The following is a 19,378-nucleotide window of genomic DNA, read 5'->3' as shown; positions in this document are numbered from 1 at the left end:
ATTAGCTGCTGCAGCATAACAATGTAATACCATCAATGATACATACCATCATTATACGTCATTAAGGCTAAAGCCTTGTGTACAACACATAAAGCATAAAAAAAATCAACGAATCAGATTTTATTTTATAAGAAGGAAGGAAATGAAGGATTTTGATCGATTCATTTTCTTATATGTTATGCAAGACCTCGTGATCTCGCCCTTATAATAGAATATAAGCTTAAGTTCCTGTACTGCAACATCCAAATCATATCTCAGTAATTCCAATCAAATTCGTAATAAACTTCGATAGCATTTCTATCATAAAACAAAAATTCTAACACAATATGTAGTTAATCCCACGATATAAGAATGTAAGGTATATCATTTCTCGAAGATGCGCAATCGTTGAACATGGCTGTTCTTTAAGTTAATCAAGAAATTGCCCACAGATAAAAAATAACATGAATGCTTTAAGATAAAAATTTGATTAATTATTCCTTTGGATTGTTCCATTATTCTGGAACCATTACCATTATCATGCACTTTATATATATCTACATCATAGTTAATTCTGTATCTTATTTAATATAATTATAAAACAGAGAACGAATAGTTTGTGCTATTACTAGTTAAAAAGTGATAATTGGATATTCTTGAAAAGCATTACAAAGCCTTAAACGAAATCTTAACTCGAATTGTCTCGAATATTACAACAAGGATTTTTCATAACGCCTGACATTTCCGGCAGATTTGATAAGACAGTCGAATGCTGTCTATACCCGGCGGAGATCCACACTAAACGCCCACGCGGCTCATTGTCCGTGATAATATACTCGAGGCGATTCAAGCGATACTCATTTTGAAATTGTCAGCAATTAGACGTCGTGCTTAAGACATGGAGGAAACAACGACGAAGTCAATGAGACATGCATGTCGGAATTGTTGGTCGCGTGGACTAATCAACAGCGTTCCCCTTTTTCCGCACGAGAATAATCGACGAGTATTCGCAATATCAAAATTTAAAATCCGTATAGAAGTACCACTAATCCGCAAGTTCTCCATCTGATTTACTTTGCGCTTGTTTATTTATTATTGAATTCGGGAAAGTCTTTTTACATACCATATATTATATATAAAAGGATCTTTATTTCACAATATTTTCATTAAAAATAAACAAAATTTAAATTGAAAAAAAGGGTTTTAAAGCTTGAAATCTCTACCTTCGAAAGATTATTATATTTCTTGAGTTTCTGTGAGTTTGGAATTTTTACCATATAAAAAAACTACGAGCTGAAAAAGATAAAAATGTTCTTTTCACTTTGTGAGTCTTTCACGTGTACAAAAAAAGAAAAAATTTAAAAACATTTTCGACTATCTATTGTAAAAGCTTGAAACTTTCGCTACAAAATCATTTTTTTAAATTCCTACGATTTTTTTGTTCCTGATTTTAATTGCTCATAACTCTGTTAAAAATCATCATACCGCAGTTAAGAAATCTGATTCTTAAAGCTGAAACTTTGCTCTATCAAATGATATAATTGCAACGAAAATTTCGCAACAAACGGTGGGTTGAGGATGGGTTGTAAATCTAATATAACTAATAGCGTAACATTACTCAATAATCTTATTAAAAAAATAAAATATTATGATCATTTTTTTCAATATTAGTTGTTATTTCCACGTTTGAGACACTGTCTTGCATTGAAATTTCACTGCAAGAAAGTGAAAATACAATCACCTTTGAAAAAGAGTAAAAATATTTCACTTTTTTCACTGCAAGAGAGTGTATATTTTTCGCTATTATTAGACATATTACCAATCTCCCTTTACGATGCATTTACTTTTCATAATTAGTTATTTCAATTGACTTGTTCGTATTTCATAAATCGTGACTCATAGTTCAATGTACATGCAGACACTGATATCTTTCGTATCCAGTTTATCACAATTTCCAAATTGGTGTCTCATGCTTTGTTGAGCAAACAGGTGCGGAAAATATCATATTTTCTACAACTGAGATTCGTGGTATACGACACAATGAATCCTTTTACGCGTGGCGATTTGTATGAGATAGTGAAAACACTTCAGGCGAATGTTTCATGTTACTCTTGTTGCGCCGGTATTAACCTTTGTACGGCTACATACTTTCGCGCAACGGCAACTGCCTTTCTTATTCTCAGGCGTCTCACAGAAATAGAAACTGGATTGGTACTCGATTCCCGTTCGCCTTGACGCCCTTAATCAGTCAGGGGATTTGTCTCGCGAGAGAATCTCGAGTATCCCCTCTACTTCCGCTATTAAGTATGACAATTGACAATCCGAGCCTTACAAGCCTCTCTTTGTTAAGCACTTAATTAATCTTAATTATGGAATATTTAATTAATGGTATCGAAATTATAGAACATTTAATTAACGTCCATCAAAATAATTAAAAACTAAGCGGAAAGAAGTGGGACTCTGAGAGTTCCATCACGCCGTAAAGAAAGGTTTATAATGGCGTTCATTAATAATTATATTAAATAATGAAATTCGAAATTAGTATGCCTTACGTTGTTTGTAATAATTACACGATAAATTTAACAGATTGTGTATTGCTGTGCATTAATAAATCGTAATTTAGCAAAAAAATTAGAAAAAATCGTAAAGCTTGGGTCATAACTTATAAGGTCGGTTATTTATATTTCAATATAAGTTTGTTTAGAGGTTCCTTATATTTTTATTAATTTTGTTAAAATAAATTAAATATTTATTTATTCTCTACTAATAGAAACTTTTATTAATAGAAAACAATGATTAGTATGTTATATAAATATATAATTGTACAAATGTTTCATTATATAACTTATAATTTAGCCATAATATCTATTTTTAAAAAGTATTAAAAAGAGTTGGTCATACTCAGTAATATTTTTGAAACTGTTTTAGTATCTTTTTCACTCTGATAGATAAATTAATTGATAGTACGCTACATAGATAATACTGTAATTAAAGCTCACGGTAACTTGAGATTAACGTTGTAAATATTTATAATATATTTTTATATTGTAATTGCTTCTCTATAATTAATTTAAGTTTCTGTGTGTAGATATAAAAATTAAAAAAAACTTGTACATTATAAAATTAAAAAAAATAAATTTTTATATTTTATTTACTTTATGTTTTTCACAATTAAATCTTCTTAATTGTGTATAATTTGTATGCTTTTAGATAACATATCAAAAGATCACATAAATATCCTCACTAAAAAGTAAAATACAATGAAAAATTCAATCGTGAATTTTTTTATTCGTTACTATAGCTGCACTTAAACTTTGATGCGTGATTCACATGCGATATGAGCAATCGTGACAATTGTAAAATTTAAATAGTTTTCCTAGAAAGATATACGCTGAACACTGTATCATTAAAATTGCAATCCGATTGTCATGCAATTACAGTGTAGTCCAACATACAATCGATATGAGGTAGAGAAAGACAGGAAAGGAAGCATGATCGAAACGGAACCTGCATGCGCATGTTTCACGCACCCTTGTCAAACACAAGTTGTTCAGCGGGGAGTGCTAAAAAAATATAATAAAAAAATAATAAAATCAAAATTACCAAACATCAGCAAAAAATTATTTCACTTATAAAAAAAATTCTTTCCATCAATCAATTCTAAATATTTATGAAATTTTTTATGAAAATTATCAAAGCATTTTAATTTGCAGAGATTCTTGCTCAATATTAAAATATAAACAATAAAAATTTTATTAAATCATAATGTGAGAACACAATTAATAAGAAATAGAAATTAAAGGCTCATAATGGTCGAAACTAGATCTTTGATGTTTAAATAATTCAATGTGAATTTTAATATATGAACATTTATACCATATTGGGGTAGTCATTTTGAAATAACTACTGAATTTTTATCAGGCTTAAAAACGCAGCTAAAAAAATAATATTAAAATTAAGTAATATACAAAAATAATATAATAATAATATTACAACAATGTACACAATAAAAATGAGCATGTAAGAATCAATTCTTTTTTTTATAATAAAAACGTTATAATTAGAGACTGAAGGAAATATAATTGGATATATAAAAAAAAAGATTATACATGTCTCTAATGTGAATCATTTTTATTATCAAGAAGAATTGACTCTTATGTGCCCCTTTTTATTATGTATATTGTTATTGACATAAAGAATCCTTGTATTGAATTTATTAATTTTTTTTATGTTTATTTCTAATAATATTTATATTAATTATAATGATAATCTAATAAAAATAATATAATAATATATATAATATTATAATTAAATTTGGATCCTTAGGAGGCATTTATTAAAGAAATTTATTTAAGAAATCTTAATATGCTGCAAATAAATTTATTTGCAAGTCGAACTCCGATTTAAAATATAAATTATTACTCCGAATTTATCGCTGAGGATTGAAATGGATACGAACAACGCGCATGATAACTATCTCGATATCACACTAGGTCGTCCAACCAACTAGTGTGTACAAAGAAAGGCGCAAGGCTAAATTTATGTCGGAAACATTTGTAAAGAAAAAAATGGAGCGGAAAAGCGTGAGGTAATGCTCTCGCGGGTGCACGCGTGAATTCGAGTGGAAGAGGAGCACACACCTGGTCTTAAATCTCTGCGTGTCGTCCTGACCGGCCCACATCTTCCTTCTCCTGGAATAACCGCTGTTCACTCGATAACCTCGAAACACACCGGAGCGGACAACTGTCGCGTGGAAACCGTCCTTGTGAAGGAAGTCGTGTACCCGCAAGGAAATTCGTTCGTACCGGCACACGCGCAAACGTGAGTGACACGGGTCAATTGTCAAGTTGGGTTGGGTCACGCACGACGCGCAGTCGTGCTTTTTCCTTCTGTCTCGCGTGGTTCGGCACGTCGTATACGAGTGACGAGCGCAGATAGGAGAGCGCAGAGCGAGACGGAATGAGACACGAGAGGCCGGGGGAACGTGAGTGAGAGAGCGAGAGGAGGCCGCCCTGCGGGAAGAAAGACGTGCGCGCCGCGAGCGCGAAGTGGAGGCGCCACCTCCGAAAAGTCGAGAAACTCGTGAACAGAGTGATAAAGAGAGAGAGAGAGAGAGGTGACGTCCACGCTCGGTCGGTCGGTCGCCCGCTGTTGGTTGCACACGATCGTGAAATACTGATGGTGCCGATGGTGGATTGGCAGTGAGGTGCGGCGCGAAGTTGCGCGCGATTTCCAGACAGGTATGTATATACCTGTCAAGAAAAAGAAAAAAAGAACGAGAGAGAAGGGAAGAGAGGCGGCTCCAAGTGCAACTGCGCACTGGGTCTTACAAGTCCTATAGAGATTGAAGATTGAAAATTAAAATTTGATCAATGATGATAAAGGAATTTCAGCTCCTATTATTCTGATTAGCCAAAATTCAATCTTTCAATCTCAATCTTTAATGCGTAGTCTGATTCCGACCTAAGGTCTGTTCGCCTTGCTTACACTTTTATACTAAAAATGAGATAAATATATCGAAGAGAAAGAAAACAGATGCTCAGTGTAAAAAGTGTACATACGCAGGAACAGACTAATAGCTAAATAAAATTTCGAATAAGATGCAAGGAATCCTCTCACGCATAATGGATATTTTCCATTCGCATGGTTGTAGCGATACTCATGTTGACTTGAATTAACTCAAGTGTGACAAATAGAAAGGCTCGTACATAAAACTTTATATGCATAATGTTCCCAGACAACACAAAATACTAAAAGAATAGCTGAAAAGATGTCTGAAAGACGTCAAAACGATATTATTTTTAGATATTTTTTCGACGAGAAAGACATCTTTTAATTTTATCGAAAAGACGACTTAAAATAGACTTCATCTTTTTATGGTTGTCGTTTCGGCAAAGTGAAAAATCGACTAAAAGATATCTTTTCCTATTACATAAAGAAGATACCTTTCCTTTATTTTATATTTTCATCACTTTTCATCTCGCGGTTACTGCGAACAGTATACGCGAAATTGCCACTAGATGGATGTGGTGGGATTCACGTGTTTCGAAAACCATACAAGACAAAATAATTAAAAGATGCAGTATTATGAGAATTTTATCCGTGTTTTAATGAACACTAATAAAATATTGTTGGAAACTATGATAAAAATTAATGACAAGTATATTATACATTAGAGATGGGAGAAACAGTCTTTTCTTTTTAGTGAATTAAGACAAACCAGTTCACTGAAAAGATCCGTTCATCAAGACAGATCGTCGCAAACTACTCGCTCAAAAATTTTCCGCATGCGTTGTATCACTGTTGTATATGTTACATATATGCGTACTATAGTATTTCCCTAGTTTTTTGTATACGTATTTTTCAAAATTAGGGCCCCTAGTAGTAAATTTTAGAACACAGTCATCGAGATAGAAAAGCAGATACTATGGCTGCGTTCCGTTTAACGCTCACAATGCTCATGGAATCATTCTATCCTTGTTGTTTATCAAATGTTAAACAAGGACAAACCGATGCTTGCGAGCATTCGGAATTCCGAGCGTTATGTGGAACGCAGCCTATAAAGAATCTTACATTCTGATTGGTTGCAGAATGTCGTACGGCGCACGTCGAATCCAGTATGAATCCACCATCACCCTGCGTACGACATCCGACATACGACGTCCGATAGGAGTTTGTTTTCTAGAGATTCTGGTTAACAATATTTTGGCCTCAGTTGCCAGTTTGGCATTTGTCAAAGTAGTTTAATTTGACCTACTTAGTTTGAGAGTTGTGAACTAGTTCATCTAGTTTATGTAGAAGATTCGTTCATTTGACTCGTTCGTTCGCGAACTACCCATCTCTGTTATACATACAATTTTACTTTAGTTTTGTGTAAAAATTAATTCAGGGACCCGTGAAGTTATTAAACGTCATACGTTCGAAAATATAAAAACTAAAAGAAGTTCGACTAAATGATATCCACAGAAGTCATCCTTTAGTTATCATACGGATAAGGATATAAAGAAAACTAACAATGCGACGTCTGTCCATCTTTTAGTCATCTTTTCGCCGAGTATATTCTTTCACCGAAAAGTATCTTTATAACAATATTTAGTCATCTTTTAGACGACTTCATGTTTTCTGGGTGATGACTGGAGTAGCTTAAAAACTTGTAAAATTAATTTATTTTCGCGCAATACGATTTCTTTTTAGTATAGAGGAAAGTTGATAAGTCCATCTCTCCTCATATATATATACGCGTGTTTAGCAAAGGAGAATTTTTTTGTAAAAAGAAAAGAAAAAAAATAGTTGATACGAAGAATAAAGTTGCGTGCGAATAAACCGAGGCAGGTGTATCGCAACGGATGCGACTTCGCGGGAGTCGGAGTGTGCGACTGGGTCTTAAGCCCTTACAGGTCAACCAACAAATAGCTACTGAGGCTCTACCCTTAGGCTCATCGTCAGTCACGGACACCAGGTAATTTTCTCCTGCTGGGAATACACGCTAAAACCGGGCCAGCGATAGCGGTTATATTTATCTTTTCGACCGTGTCGCCGTGTGTTCTTGTTCTTCTTTTTTTGTGCAAAATCTCGCGGTTACTTAAAAATACATTTCAACCCACTTTCGGAGTGGTCAGTCTATTTCCTTAATGTTTGTTGCCGATTTGTAACCGCAAATTTCTACTCCGCGATTTTGCTCGATTAAGTTTATATTATCAGTGATAAGAAATTAATATTTCTTTACAATTTATTTCAACTGTAATAGTTTCTTTTTTCCAAGCAGGAAAACAACGTGATAATTAAAAATGTACTTCCGCTTAAATCTCCGTTAACTTTTGAATCATGCTTACGATGGTGTGACATATCAGAAATATCAAAAGATTATTAAATAGTGTAAGTTTATAATTTGACTATTAATTTCATCGTAGTGAATTCAAACGTGGATTAATCCATTGCGGTGTCGATCGAATCAGAGAACTGATCTTTTATGTATGATCTCGAAACGAGATGAAAATTACAAAAGTGAGCGAATTTACTGGAATATTTATATTGTAATTTTAGTGATCAATATCTAGTGAATAAAATCATTATAATTGCAACATAATATTTTTTATTACGTTATTGGCAATTTTGATAGGCAAAATACAATCTAATTAAGAACAACTTAACATTAAACATTTGTTTACACGAGAGATAAGTACATTCGAAACTTTAACGTTGATATTTACAGTTTATGAATATTTTTCATAAATATCGATGTATAAAATTGTACAAAACGAGCAAACGCTCTTTTAACAGCTCTTTTTTATAACTCGACTGCGAACGAGTAAACCGCGCTTACTGCGAGATTGCAGAATTCCACGAATTCGCGGGCGTCGCGCCACAAATTGCCGACGTCATTTCCTCATCCCCACGTGTATGTACGTACGTAATGCGTGTATGTACGTTAGAAGCCTTTCCTGCGCGCCGCGTGCAGTGCAGCAGCGAGTTTGTCAGGAAATAGAGAGAGAGGAGGGGGGGGGAGGGAGAGAGAGAGAGAGAGAGAGACAGTCAGTAAGAAGAGGAAGAAAGATAACGAAGATGACCGGCTGAACGAAGGACACCGAACAAAGGGTAGGCAGAAACGTCGTGTACCTATGCAATTACGAGGTTTTGAGGCCCTAAATGTATACGCCTCTATGTGGCACGCTAGCAGTCGCGATGAGTCACAAGCTTGGAGCTTGTATTACTCGCACGCGGCGACGACGTTCCGCGGATTCGTTCGATGCATTCGAACAAATTACTTTGGCAAAAAGCGCACTGTCGAAACTAGGATTCTCAAGAGGAAAATAAAAAAAAACACTTTACCGAGCTAATTATATCTTAAATAACGATTAATTGAATTATTTGTACAAAAGTTTAGAATACCTATAATATTAGCATGATTAATTTATCAACTTAATTGTGATATTACTATTCTAACTTTAGTTTAAAACTCCGTCTTAAAGCCGTAATCACACTAGTGATTGAACGATTGTGATTGACGATTGTGGATTACTTTTCAAACCAATCAGAGCAAAGTAGTCACCGATTGCTTTGTTCCGATTGGTTGAGAAATAATCCTCAGTCGTCAATCACAATCGCGCAATCGCTAGTGTGATTACGGTTTAAGATCGCCAAACAATTTTATTGCGCAGTTTACCGAATTAAGCAAAAAGACATAAAAACAAATTATATAGCTTCGACCAAATAAGTTTCTTTATAAAATAATTGTAATTTAATGAGTAAACAATGAATCTCTTTCATTAATTAATTTTTCTATGATACTCCTAGGAAGTAATTGAATTTACGTTGAATGTTAAAAAGCGATGACATTAATGGAAATTATAATTGTAAGAATTAAAAGTGAGCTCCAGAAACTATCGAGCCCTCCAACAAACCACATTGTTAATTTAATATCACGTTTTTATTCGTTCAGTCATGTGTGACAGCTGGACTAGCCCTCGATACTGTGGGCGTCGTTCGCATTGGGCGTGTACCCATGGCGCCCATAATCTTTACGAGCGACAACAACACGCTATTACGTTTCCCTCTTGTATCGGATATGTACACGTATCCGATACAAAATAATAAGCCATATGTTATATCGCCCTAAAAAAAAAAAAAAAACTTGCGACACATCGGGACACGACGAGGTTCGTGTCTTGTCCAATCATCGTAGCTCGAGCAACGCATAATTACGCAAACCAGGACGCGATAATATTGCGAGGGAAAATCTCGCGGAACGCAATATACCTTTGCGTGTACGAAACGGAAACCTAAATAAAGCGAAATGAAGGGATGAAGAAATCTAAATGAAAATAAGGAGTAATGTGTCGGGACGCTGCTGCGCTACTTGAATGTAGACCACATTATCACTTGAACTACGTTTAAATTATTTACATATTTCATACAGGATGTCCCAGACCATCCGCGTCACTCATTTAAAAACGAAGAAAGTGGTTTTCAGCAAAAATTACAAAAATTTTGATGAGTAAATTACATTTTCAACTCCGAACGAAATAGATTATTCAGATAGGAAATAAATTTTTTTTAATGAGAAACATAGTGTTTTTTATTATACAGATTTAAATTCTACACTAAAGAACATAAAACTTTTGTACAATTATAATCTTTAAAAGACATTTGAAATGAGTTTTAATGAAAAAATAAGTTTCTACAATATATCTACTCTCGGCTTAATCCGAAAATTGAAAATATCATTATTTAGTGAAACGTATTTGATTTACTTATTAAAATTTTGGGGCTTTTTAATAAAAGCCACTTCCCTCGTTGTCAAATGAGTGCAGACGCAGATCGTCCAGAACATTCTATGTACTATTAAGGCAACGTACGGGAATACATACCGAGCGCCTCCAGGTATCAATTTGTATAACTCTTGTTTAACATTCGGTGAATAACAAGAATAGAATGATACTTGGAGGCAGTGTGTATTTTCGAACGCAGCTTCAAGTGGAATATCTCGTATGTAAACTATGATGCATGGCAATTCGGCGTGGTATCAACTTTGCCATATCGCATTTGATGGAATCATTTAAGAGATATTGCAGTGGCGAGGTATATTATATGTATAAATGTATGCGTTTGTACACATGTGAGCGGATATGCAGTATCTCACTGATTGCGAGCTACATCGGCGATGATTAAACGATAACGCGAAAAACTGCCAGTGTTTTCTAGTGAAGCTCGTTTCTTTGCAAAATAATGACAACGAGATATACTTCATAAAAAGAATGAAAATAAAAAAATCAGAAAGATTTTACAGTTAATGTCGACGAAAAGGGACCCAACTCTGATGACCTTGACATTGACATATGTTGTCATGATCCTAAGTAACTTCTAATAAGTTTTAATTGGTGATTGTCCTTCGTTTGAAAGTTATTAATAAGAAAAGTTTAAAAAATAACACTTTATTTCTGCTATATGCTACAATACTAACAATTAAATTGTAAATTCTGGAGCAGAAGAACAAGTGAGGTGAACCTCACTTCGCGTGGAAGGTCGAAGACATATATGAAACAGACAGTACAATTATAGACTTTGTTTCACCCTATAAATCAGTGAACTTTTTTATTAATAACTTTTAAACGCGAAGAGCGATAACTAAAATCCTATTGAAGGTCATTCAGAGTCATGACCTTGACAACGTATGTCACTGTCAAGATCACCGGAGCTGGGTCCCCTATTATCATCAATATTTACTAACTTTACAAAGCTCTGTGGAGAATCTTTATCTCTTTTTCTCTCTCTTTCTTCTTCGTTCGCTTTCATGTGAAACCGTAGAATTTCTATAATGCTGTCACTAAAATATACGATACTCAACTTATATAGAGACATATATAGAGGTTCGTGCAAACCTGAGAAAAATTTTTATGGCTAATATATCTTCAAGGCGTCCCACTTCTATATACAATACAAACAACGAGACAATCTGTTCCGAGGAGAAATAAAAATATAATATATATAATATAATAATAATAACCTTAATGCCGATTCTCATATCAAACAGTGTACAGTTTAATACTTTAAAAAGTGAACAAAAATTAAAATTAGAATATATTGATGCACAAGTTTTATAAAAAAAATAACATAATACAGGGCTACGAACCGAGCTGAAATTAAATTAAACAAACATGTTTATTTATAAATAATAGTTTTTATATATAGTTAATTTTTATGTGACAAATAAACGGAATTATCTTTGTTAGAATATCATAGAATAAGAAATTGGTTTGGAGAATTAGGTAGCAATAAGAAGAAACATAAGGAAAAATACGATATTATGATATAATTAAATACAATTAAGGAATATACTACGGAAGTTGCGGGGAAAGAAGGAAAAAGAATAGATCAAGAGCAAGGACGGAGATAAATTTAAGGATGTGAGATAAGAAAGGAAAACAGGATTAAAAGTAAAAAGGTGTAGGTATGGAGAAGAAGAATAAAACGTCTGAAATTTTTTATATAAGAAATAGATAGTAAGCAATAAGACATAATAAATAAAAAAAAAGTAAAGAAGATAAGTAAATATAAACGCGGCTGTAATAGATAGAAGTAAAAAATATTTTGTATTACGACATGTAAGTATTGTGATCTACATAGTTTTTCGAAGAAAATAAAAGACAAATCTGCAAATTTTAGGGCTTTGTTCCTACATTGTTTTCAAACCAGTTTGTGACTGTCACGAATTTGTGCATTATAAAATTTTATTGACATAATCAAATTGAGACAATGCGCAGTTTTATGATAGTTTGAAACTAGTTCGCCTGTATTGGAACAAACCCCTTGATCTGAAATAATAAAAGGTTCGAAATAACAAAACATGAAAACAACTCTATATTAGAATAAGTTTCATTTAAAAAATTAAGAAATATAATTAACAAAAATAAATTGTGTTTAGATGCATATAAAGCTGTAAAGTATTTTCTGTAAAAATTAATATTGGAGCGCTAGTTAGAAAGGAATTTCCCGTAATGTCAGAATAAAGGATAGTAAAGGACAATATTGGAAAATAGTGGACAAAATTAAGTATTGAAAAATTAAATAAATTTAAAAGATAACTAAATAAAGGACTGTTTTTTATACATAACACAATAAAGGGCGTATGGTTACCATACATATAGAACGTGTTTGCTAGATTTTTGTTTAGTCAAATAATTATAAGGGACAGATGGATGCGTGTGTAAAGTAAATTATAAACCAAATTCTTTATGTAAACCAAAATATAAATTATTCTGTTGTCGTCTTCATTATTTTGCTTGTTCAACATCGATACTGACATTCATTTTATTGTAATAAAATGTACTTACTAATTTATCTTTTGCATTAAAAAATCATATTGTTAATCTATCAATCTATTAAAATTTTTTATTAAATACTGTAATTATAAAAATCTAATTATTCCACTAATAATCTTTGCTTTACTTTTTTATATTATATTTTATATTATAGTTTTTTAATACACTGCACGCAATCTATCGCCGACTTCGCGAACTTCTTCATGAGTTTATCAATAGAATGTAAACCGTGAATAAAGATGTAAAATAAGAATAAAAAGTAGCGTTTTAGTTGTATGAAATCAATTTTTGGCCGCGTTAAAGTTCAAAATAATTGGCTTAGTTCAGCAGAGAAAGCAGCGTTTTGCAATTGTTAAAATTCTTCAATATAATTGGTTTTTGTTTTTGATTATGAATCCAGATGTATAAATTAACCATATTGAAGAATTTTACAATTGTTGTAAAGCTGCTTTTTCTGCTGAACGTAGTCAATGCTGTAAGTCTTACAGCGTAAATGCCAATAAATATTAAAAATCCATATTAAAAAATTTGACATTTATTTTCGTTAAATAAATTACGTCAAAAACTTACTATTGATACATTAAACGTGATATTTAATCAATAATATTAGAGACGGACAAAGAATTAATGCAACATACAGGAAAGATTTTTTATTCCTGTATTTTTTGGTGAAAAAATTTTGCTGAAATTATTCCATGTTTTGAAACATTTCAACAAAATCGCTGACAATTTATTGAATGAAATTTACTGATTTCAGTGAAAACAAATTTTTTCAGCTAACACAATGAAAAATCATTGAAATTTTTTTGAAATTCTGTTAAAAATAAATTTTTTGGTCAAAAATCGCTGAAATTAAATTTTTTAAATTTTTTTTGAAATGGTAATTTCGCTGAAGTGTTCCAAAACATGAAATAATTTCAGCAAAATTATTTCACGCTCTCTTGAATTCTTCTCGCTTTCGGCAAGTATCAAACCTCTACCTCTATCTCACTTTAACTTTCAAAAGTGTACACTTCAGCCACAGAAAGTAAATCTTAAGAAATCGTCAAGTTTCGATTCAAATATACCTTTACAAGAAAACTACAGCGACGAGACGATATACGACAAAAGTGTCAATGCATGACATATAATATTGTCTAAATATATACCTCATTCAAAGATTTATAATATAAACAGATAATACAAAATAATACTCTAAAATCCACGGGATAAGCTCGAACCGAGAAACTCGAGAACAAAATTCGGAAAATTTTACATTATAACTCGAATTATAATTTTAATTAAATTAAAATCGACCACAAGCATAATATTTCTGTATGCTCCATTTCTAATTTTGGCGCTAAACGGCGATGTTATTAAAATTAAACGACGCAAAAGGATCGAACACAAGTAAGCAAACTGGAGTAAACTGTCTCGTCGTGTGCGTATTGTCATTTAAATAAAGCAACTGACGCACGACGCTAATAAAAGCTGACGAGACACGCGCTCTCCGCTGACGGACGAAATTCGTCCCCTAAGATCGAACCTACCGACGACGAGTGGTGCAGGAAGGATGTTTTCTCGGTTTCGCCGGCTCGAACGAGCGAAAGACATACGAATAATGGCGGGTACTCACTTGCTAGATTTACGGCAGCTATCGGCGAGGCCTTGGTACGTGTTGGTCGACGTCATCTCGGAGGCGAGCTCAAACTCCCGTATAAAGGACAGACAACGAAGATTCGTTAAGAATTTGCGGCACTACCGACCGAACTCTGCCGGATGAGCCAGGACTCTTCCCCCCAGCCGTTCGGAAATCAAATGCTGTCGCGACGCGCGATTGGACGCCCGCGCTGCGATCGCGAATGACGTCACGCCACTAGTGAGTCAATGCAGCGGCTAATCACGAGCACCTGCAAGCCGAGCGTCCAGCAAAACTCATGGATTTCTTCACATGGATTGTTGTGTTTGAAATTTTCAATAAGTTTGCACTTAAAACAAGAGAAAAGTATGTCGAGTGTTAAAAGAGAGAAAGCGAAGATGCTGAGTACGAACAGTGCAAGCGGAAAACCTACATTAATTTCAGCAGTTTATTTAAAAAATGATGTACTAAATTGGTACAATATGCATCAAAATGATTAATTAAATACTCATATATACGTGGTTTCACAGAAATTAAAATAATTCAATAGAAAGTTACTAGGTACTACTCGTATCAAGTACACGATGTAAACTAGGCCATAATGATAATCTAAACGCATGAAATGCATTTTGGAGGGAATCTGTTTTACAATCTTTAATTGTTTGATTCTCTGCTACATACTATAGTATGTTACGTGTGAACAAACCTTATGATTATGGCTACGATCGAGTTGTCACTACGAATGCTTTGAAGCGTTTCTTGATTGGTCAGTTTGTGTAACTCTTTCTTTTGATTGGTCAATCAAACGCTTCAAAGCATTCGTAACTCGACCGCACCCAAAGTGTGCTATATGGGTATAATTCATGTTACGTATACTATAGCAAAAATATTCACCAAGCTGCATTCTGTTATTCACTGCATGAACTGAAAATTTATAAGTTCACATTATGTATACTATAGATTTTCAGTACTTGCAGTGAATAACGGAACGCAGTTCAGAGTTATCTTGGCATAATTCCTAAACTTTTTGTCCAACTGTACAATTTTATTTTATTTTTTTACTTCATTTATTATTTCAACACAGTCAGTTTGACACTAAATTCTATTGAAGTTTCGTTTTCTGCGTTATAATGAATTGTATTTTATTTCTATTCGTTATGCGATTATTTGTTATACTGTATTATCATAATCCTATTCTTTATTTTCATGTGATAAGTATAACTATTTTATAATACTAAAAATTGTTGCGTTACATCATTTTTAGAAGTTTTATAATTATTTTATTATGTGCGTTGCGATATTTATAATTATAATATATCTAATACAACATTGTTTGAATAAATTATTTTTCAAATATATATATATTTTTTATTTACTTCTTAATTTAACATTGTTAAAAATGATGTTTAATTATTTTTTATTAAAAATTATATTTAATAATGATTTTTAATTGTTTTCATCTGAAAAAGTAATGATGCTATTCATTTGACAGTATTATTTTTCCACATAAAATATTTAAAAATCATTAATGTATAATTTTCAATCAAAAATAAATAATAATAATTAATAAAAATAAATAACATTACGATTGCGCGCGTGTGTGCGTGCATGTGCCGCGAGGGCGTGTATGGTGCGCGCGCGTGTTCAGTTATGTTAGGTTGGGTGCATGTTGCGTGCGCCATCTGCTATTTCTGCTGTGTACTATAGCCTAATTATTAAAAATTATATTTAATAATGATTTTTAATTGTTTTCAACTGAAAAAGTAATGATGCTATTCATTTGACAGTATTATTTTTCCACATAAAATATTTAAAAATCATTAATGTATAATTTTCAATCAAAAATAAATAATAATAATTAATAAAAATAAATAACATTACGATTGCGCGCGTGTGTGCGTGCATGTGCCGCGAGGGCGTGTATGGTGCGCGCGCGTGTTCAGTTATGTTAGGTTGGGTGCATGTTGCGTGCGTCATCTGCTATTTCTGCTGTGTACTATAGCCTAAAATAGGTCTGTTCGCGTTGCATGAAATCCCCAAATAATTTTGCACTTAAAGTGAGATAGATGTATATTCGGCTTTAAAAGAAAGAAAGCGAAGATGGTAAGTGCAAAAAGTGCAAGCAACGCGAACAGACCTAATGAGCGTCGTTTCTTAACATGAGCAAAGACCTATACTGTGACATGGGTTGCATGGGTTGTATATGGAGCCTTCCATTCTTCTTCTCCCTATTCCTTGTTGAAGGGTGAAAAGAACGCGATGTTAAATCAGGCGGTGGTCGAAGCACTTTATTCGGCGACCTACATCGAAAACTATTTGGATTGCGTGGAAAATTTACCAAACGACCTGCAGAGGCACGTCTCCCGACTTCGTGAGCTGGATGCCACTTGTCAAAGTAAGTTTGATCAAGATCATTTGTGAAATGATTTTTATAAAGAAACAAAATTTTGTGAATTAAATTTACAAAATGACATATCTCTCGACCCGTTATATGAAAGTTTATTCACAGAAACATAGCACTTCCTTATTTTTTTTATTTCTTTCTTATCTATTTATCCTTTTCCGACTTTTGTTTTTTTTTTATTATTATTTTCAAACATAAAATTAATATAACCTACCTTTGTTTCAAGTTGTGTACTTTAAAAAACAACAATTTCATAAAATAAGCATAATACCACACACAAGTTCTTCTTTGTGATAAATTATTATAAAGTAAATAATTTAGTCATATCCCCATAACATAAAATCTATAAACGTTTCGGTCAATAATATAACCATCTTCAGTATAAAATTAAAGTTATATAAAATAAACTAACCTAAATTACATTTGTCAGTTATTCGCTTACAACAACCACAATGCGATCTTATTCTTCTTGGTTCTTTCTTCATAATTATAGTTTACAACCAATGTACGTTAGTTTGTGTCCTCGTGATAAAATTTAGTCAGAATTATACAATTTTGACAAAACATAGTTGCCAGACTGTATAATTAAACGTAATCTTATAGTAACAAATTTAAGAGAGTAATACAAATCTTTATAAATGAATATAATTTAATTTACCTATATTTCGTGTAAAATAGTAGTCAATTTTTAATGTATGGGTAAAAAGTGGAGCGTCGGTGAAAATTGTGTATTTTGTTTTTACTTCTGACTTTGGTAAGAGTTAAATGTCTCATTACTGTTTGTGTTAGTCCGAACTGTCAACTTTGTTTCAATCTTTTCTGTCATATAAGTTATGAAAAATTCTATAAATTAAGTATCGAACGATTAATTTTACAACTATGTTCTTTATAATACAGTAAATATACCAGTTTGATCTGGCAAAATATCCAATTGTAACTCAGATCTTTTTTGAATCGATACGACATGTAAGTGACATAAATTATTTGAGATTTGCTTGTTTAAAAGAATTTAGAAGAATAATCCATATCAGCAACAGTATTGAAATCTGTGAGGAAACCCTTTAATTGTGAGAAAGAAAAAGTTGTATTGCATTTTTTTTGTGACTTTGATGATTTTTTTAAGATTAAATTATTATTAAAACAGTCTAAATCGAGCTAAATAAATATTATAATAATAATTATTATAACTTACTCAAATGTCTTAGTTGATATAGCTTGAACTATATTCTGTCTACTGACTATTGTCAGTATCATTAAACAATCAATGAAAACTCCTTTTTTTCGTAGAATAGTTCTTGGTTATCAACACTGACAACTATTGATAGATGTTTGCAAAATATGGGTCCTGTTTATTGTCTTGGTAATTTTATTTTATAGCATATCTACACGAAGTGGATCAGCAACAAGAGTTGTTTCGAAATGACACAGATCCTATAAATAAAAGAAGAGCATTGATGAAAATACAGCAAGCTCTAATCGCAGCACAGGAAATAGGAGACGAGAAATTACAGATTGTTCAGCAAGTGCAAGATCTCATAGAAAATAAATCTAAGCAATTAGAAGTGGATTATCGAAATTCAGGTATGATATTTTGGAAATTTCTGAAATTAATAAATTAGTGTAAAGATTAATTGATTCTAAATATCAATATCTGCTTTATCTCACAGACTTTGGAAAAGAACAAGAAAGCTCAGAATCAGTCCGTGAATCAAATATAAACAACAATTCGAATAATGCAAGCCATGCAAACAACTCGGAACGTCAGCCAAAACGTGCCAGAAGAACACGAACAGAAACCTTGATAGAATCGGCTCATTCCATGGATATGATGGTTGGAATGACGGAAACAAGATCTTCGACATTATCCAATACAACCAATGGAAATCAGAAAAAGACAGCAGCGACAGCTACTGGTAAAAAGAAGAAGCGAAAATCTCGACAAGGCAATCAACAAAACCAGCATCGTGAGGATACACCGCCGCCACCAGAGGATGATCTTGCTATAGACCCTGATGAGCCGACTTATTGTTTGTGCGATCAAATATCATATGGCGAAATGATCCTTTGCGACAATGACCTATGTCCCATAGAATGGTTTCATTTCTCCTGTGTTTCTTTAACGACGAAACCTAAGGGTAAATGGTTTTGTCCCAAATGTCGCGGTGATAGACCTAACGTCATGAAACCCAAAGCGCAATTCCTTAAAGAACTAGAAAGATACAATAAAGAAAAAGAGGAGAAGTCATAACAAGAATATTGAAATGAGCTCCAATCCAGAGTTTTGTAGGATAGTTTTAATTTCGACTGTAGATTAGAATTTAAATTGTAGTATAATCTATCAAAATCTTGAGTTATATTTTCTGGTTTTTTCTTTGTGAAATTATAACTTTTAATTGTAGAATTATAATCAAAGGGATATATTTTTTGTTTAAATTATAAAAAAAATTAATAAGAGAGTATATATATATATATATAAATATTTACGAATGTACGTGGGCGCGTAAAATACACATATGCGCGCGTGTTTATATGTATATATTATATATATATATATATATA

The 19,378-nt window shown here is 32.7% G+C and overlaps 2 protein-coding genes across 3 annotated transcripts in view; one reads left to right on the top strand and one right to left on the bottom strand.

The window, feature by feature from the left end:
• The window catches only part of Jupiter (microtubule-associated protein Jupiter), an 83,550-nt gene extending 69,023 nt beyond the window's left edge, over positions 1-14,527 (bottom strand). The window contains exon 1 of one of the 2 annotated variants that reach the window (XM_018548076.1): positions 14,413-14,527. In XM_018548076.1, coding sequence (XP_018403578.1) covers positions 14,413-14,468 — 56 coding nt within the window. In that variant the 5' untranslated portion in view covers positions 14,469-14,527. Of the gene's footprint in view, positions 1-4,619; positions 4,744-14,412 lie in introns of those variants that run through there. The other variant, XM_018548077.1, reaches the window with a different exon arrangement.
• Positions 14,528-16,642: 2,115 nt separating this feature from the next.
• Positions 16,643-19,144, top strand: LOC108780460 (inhibitor of growth protein 1). Its single transcript, XM_018548178.1, has 3 exons — positions 16,643-16,810; positions 18,197-18,400; positions 18,487-19,144. Exons 1-3 carry the CDS (start codon positions 16,675-16,677, stop codon positions 19,065-19,067), a joined length of 921 nt encoding a protein of 306 aa, XP_018403680.1. The 5' UTR covers positions 16,643-16,674; the 3' UTR covers positions 19,068-19,144.
• The last annotated feature ends 234 nt before the right edge of the window (positions 19,145-19,378 follow it).

This window comes from Cyphomyrmex costatus, unplaced genomic scaffold, assembly GCF_001594065.2.
Source record: "Cyphomyrmex costatus isolate MS0001 unplaced genomic scaffold, Ccosl1.0 scaffold70, whole genome shotgun sequence".
Taxonomy (NCBI): domain Eukaryota; kingdom Metazoa; phylum Arthropoda; class Insecta; order Hymenoptera; family Formicidae; genus Cyphomyrmex; species Cyphomyrmex costatus.
Note: the sequence above shows the minus strand (reverse complement) of the source record. Positions and strands in the feature narration are given on the sequence as shown.

What these genes read in the sequence shown, in the direction of transcription:
- LOC108780460 (XM_018548178.1), top strand. Translation starts at nt 16,675, where the DNA reads ATGTTAAATCAGGCGGTGGTCGAAGCACTTTATTCGGCGACCTACATC. An exon ending in GCTGGATGCCACTTGTCAAA is followed by an intron (nt 16,811 to 18,196) that starts GTAAGTTTGATC and finishes TTTATTTTATAG; the next exon opens with CATATCTACACGAAGTGGAT. An exon ending in AGTGGATTATCGAAATTCAG is followed by an intron (nt 18,401 to 18,486) that starts GTATGATATTTT and finishes TTTATCTCACAG; the next exon opens with ACTTTGGAAAAGAACAAGAA.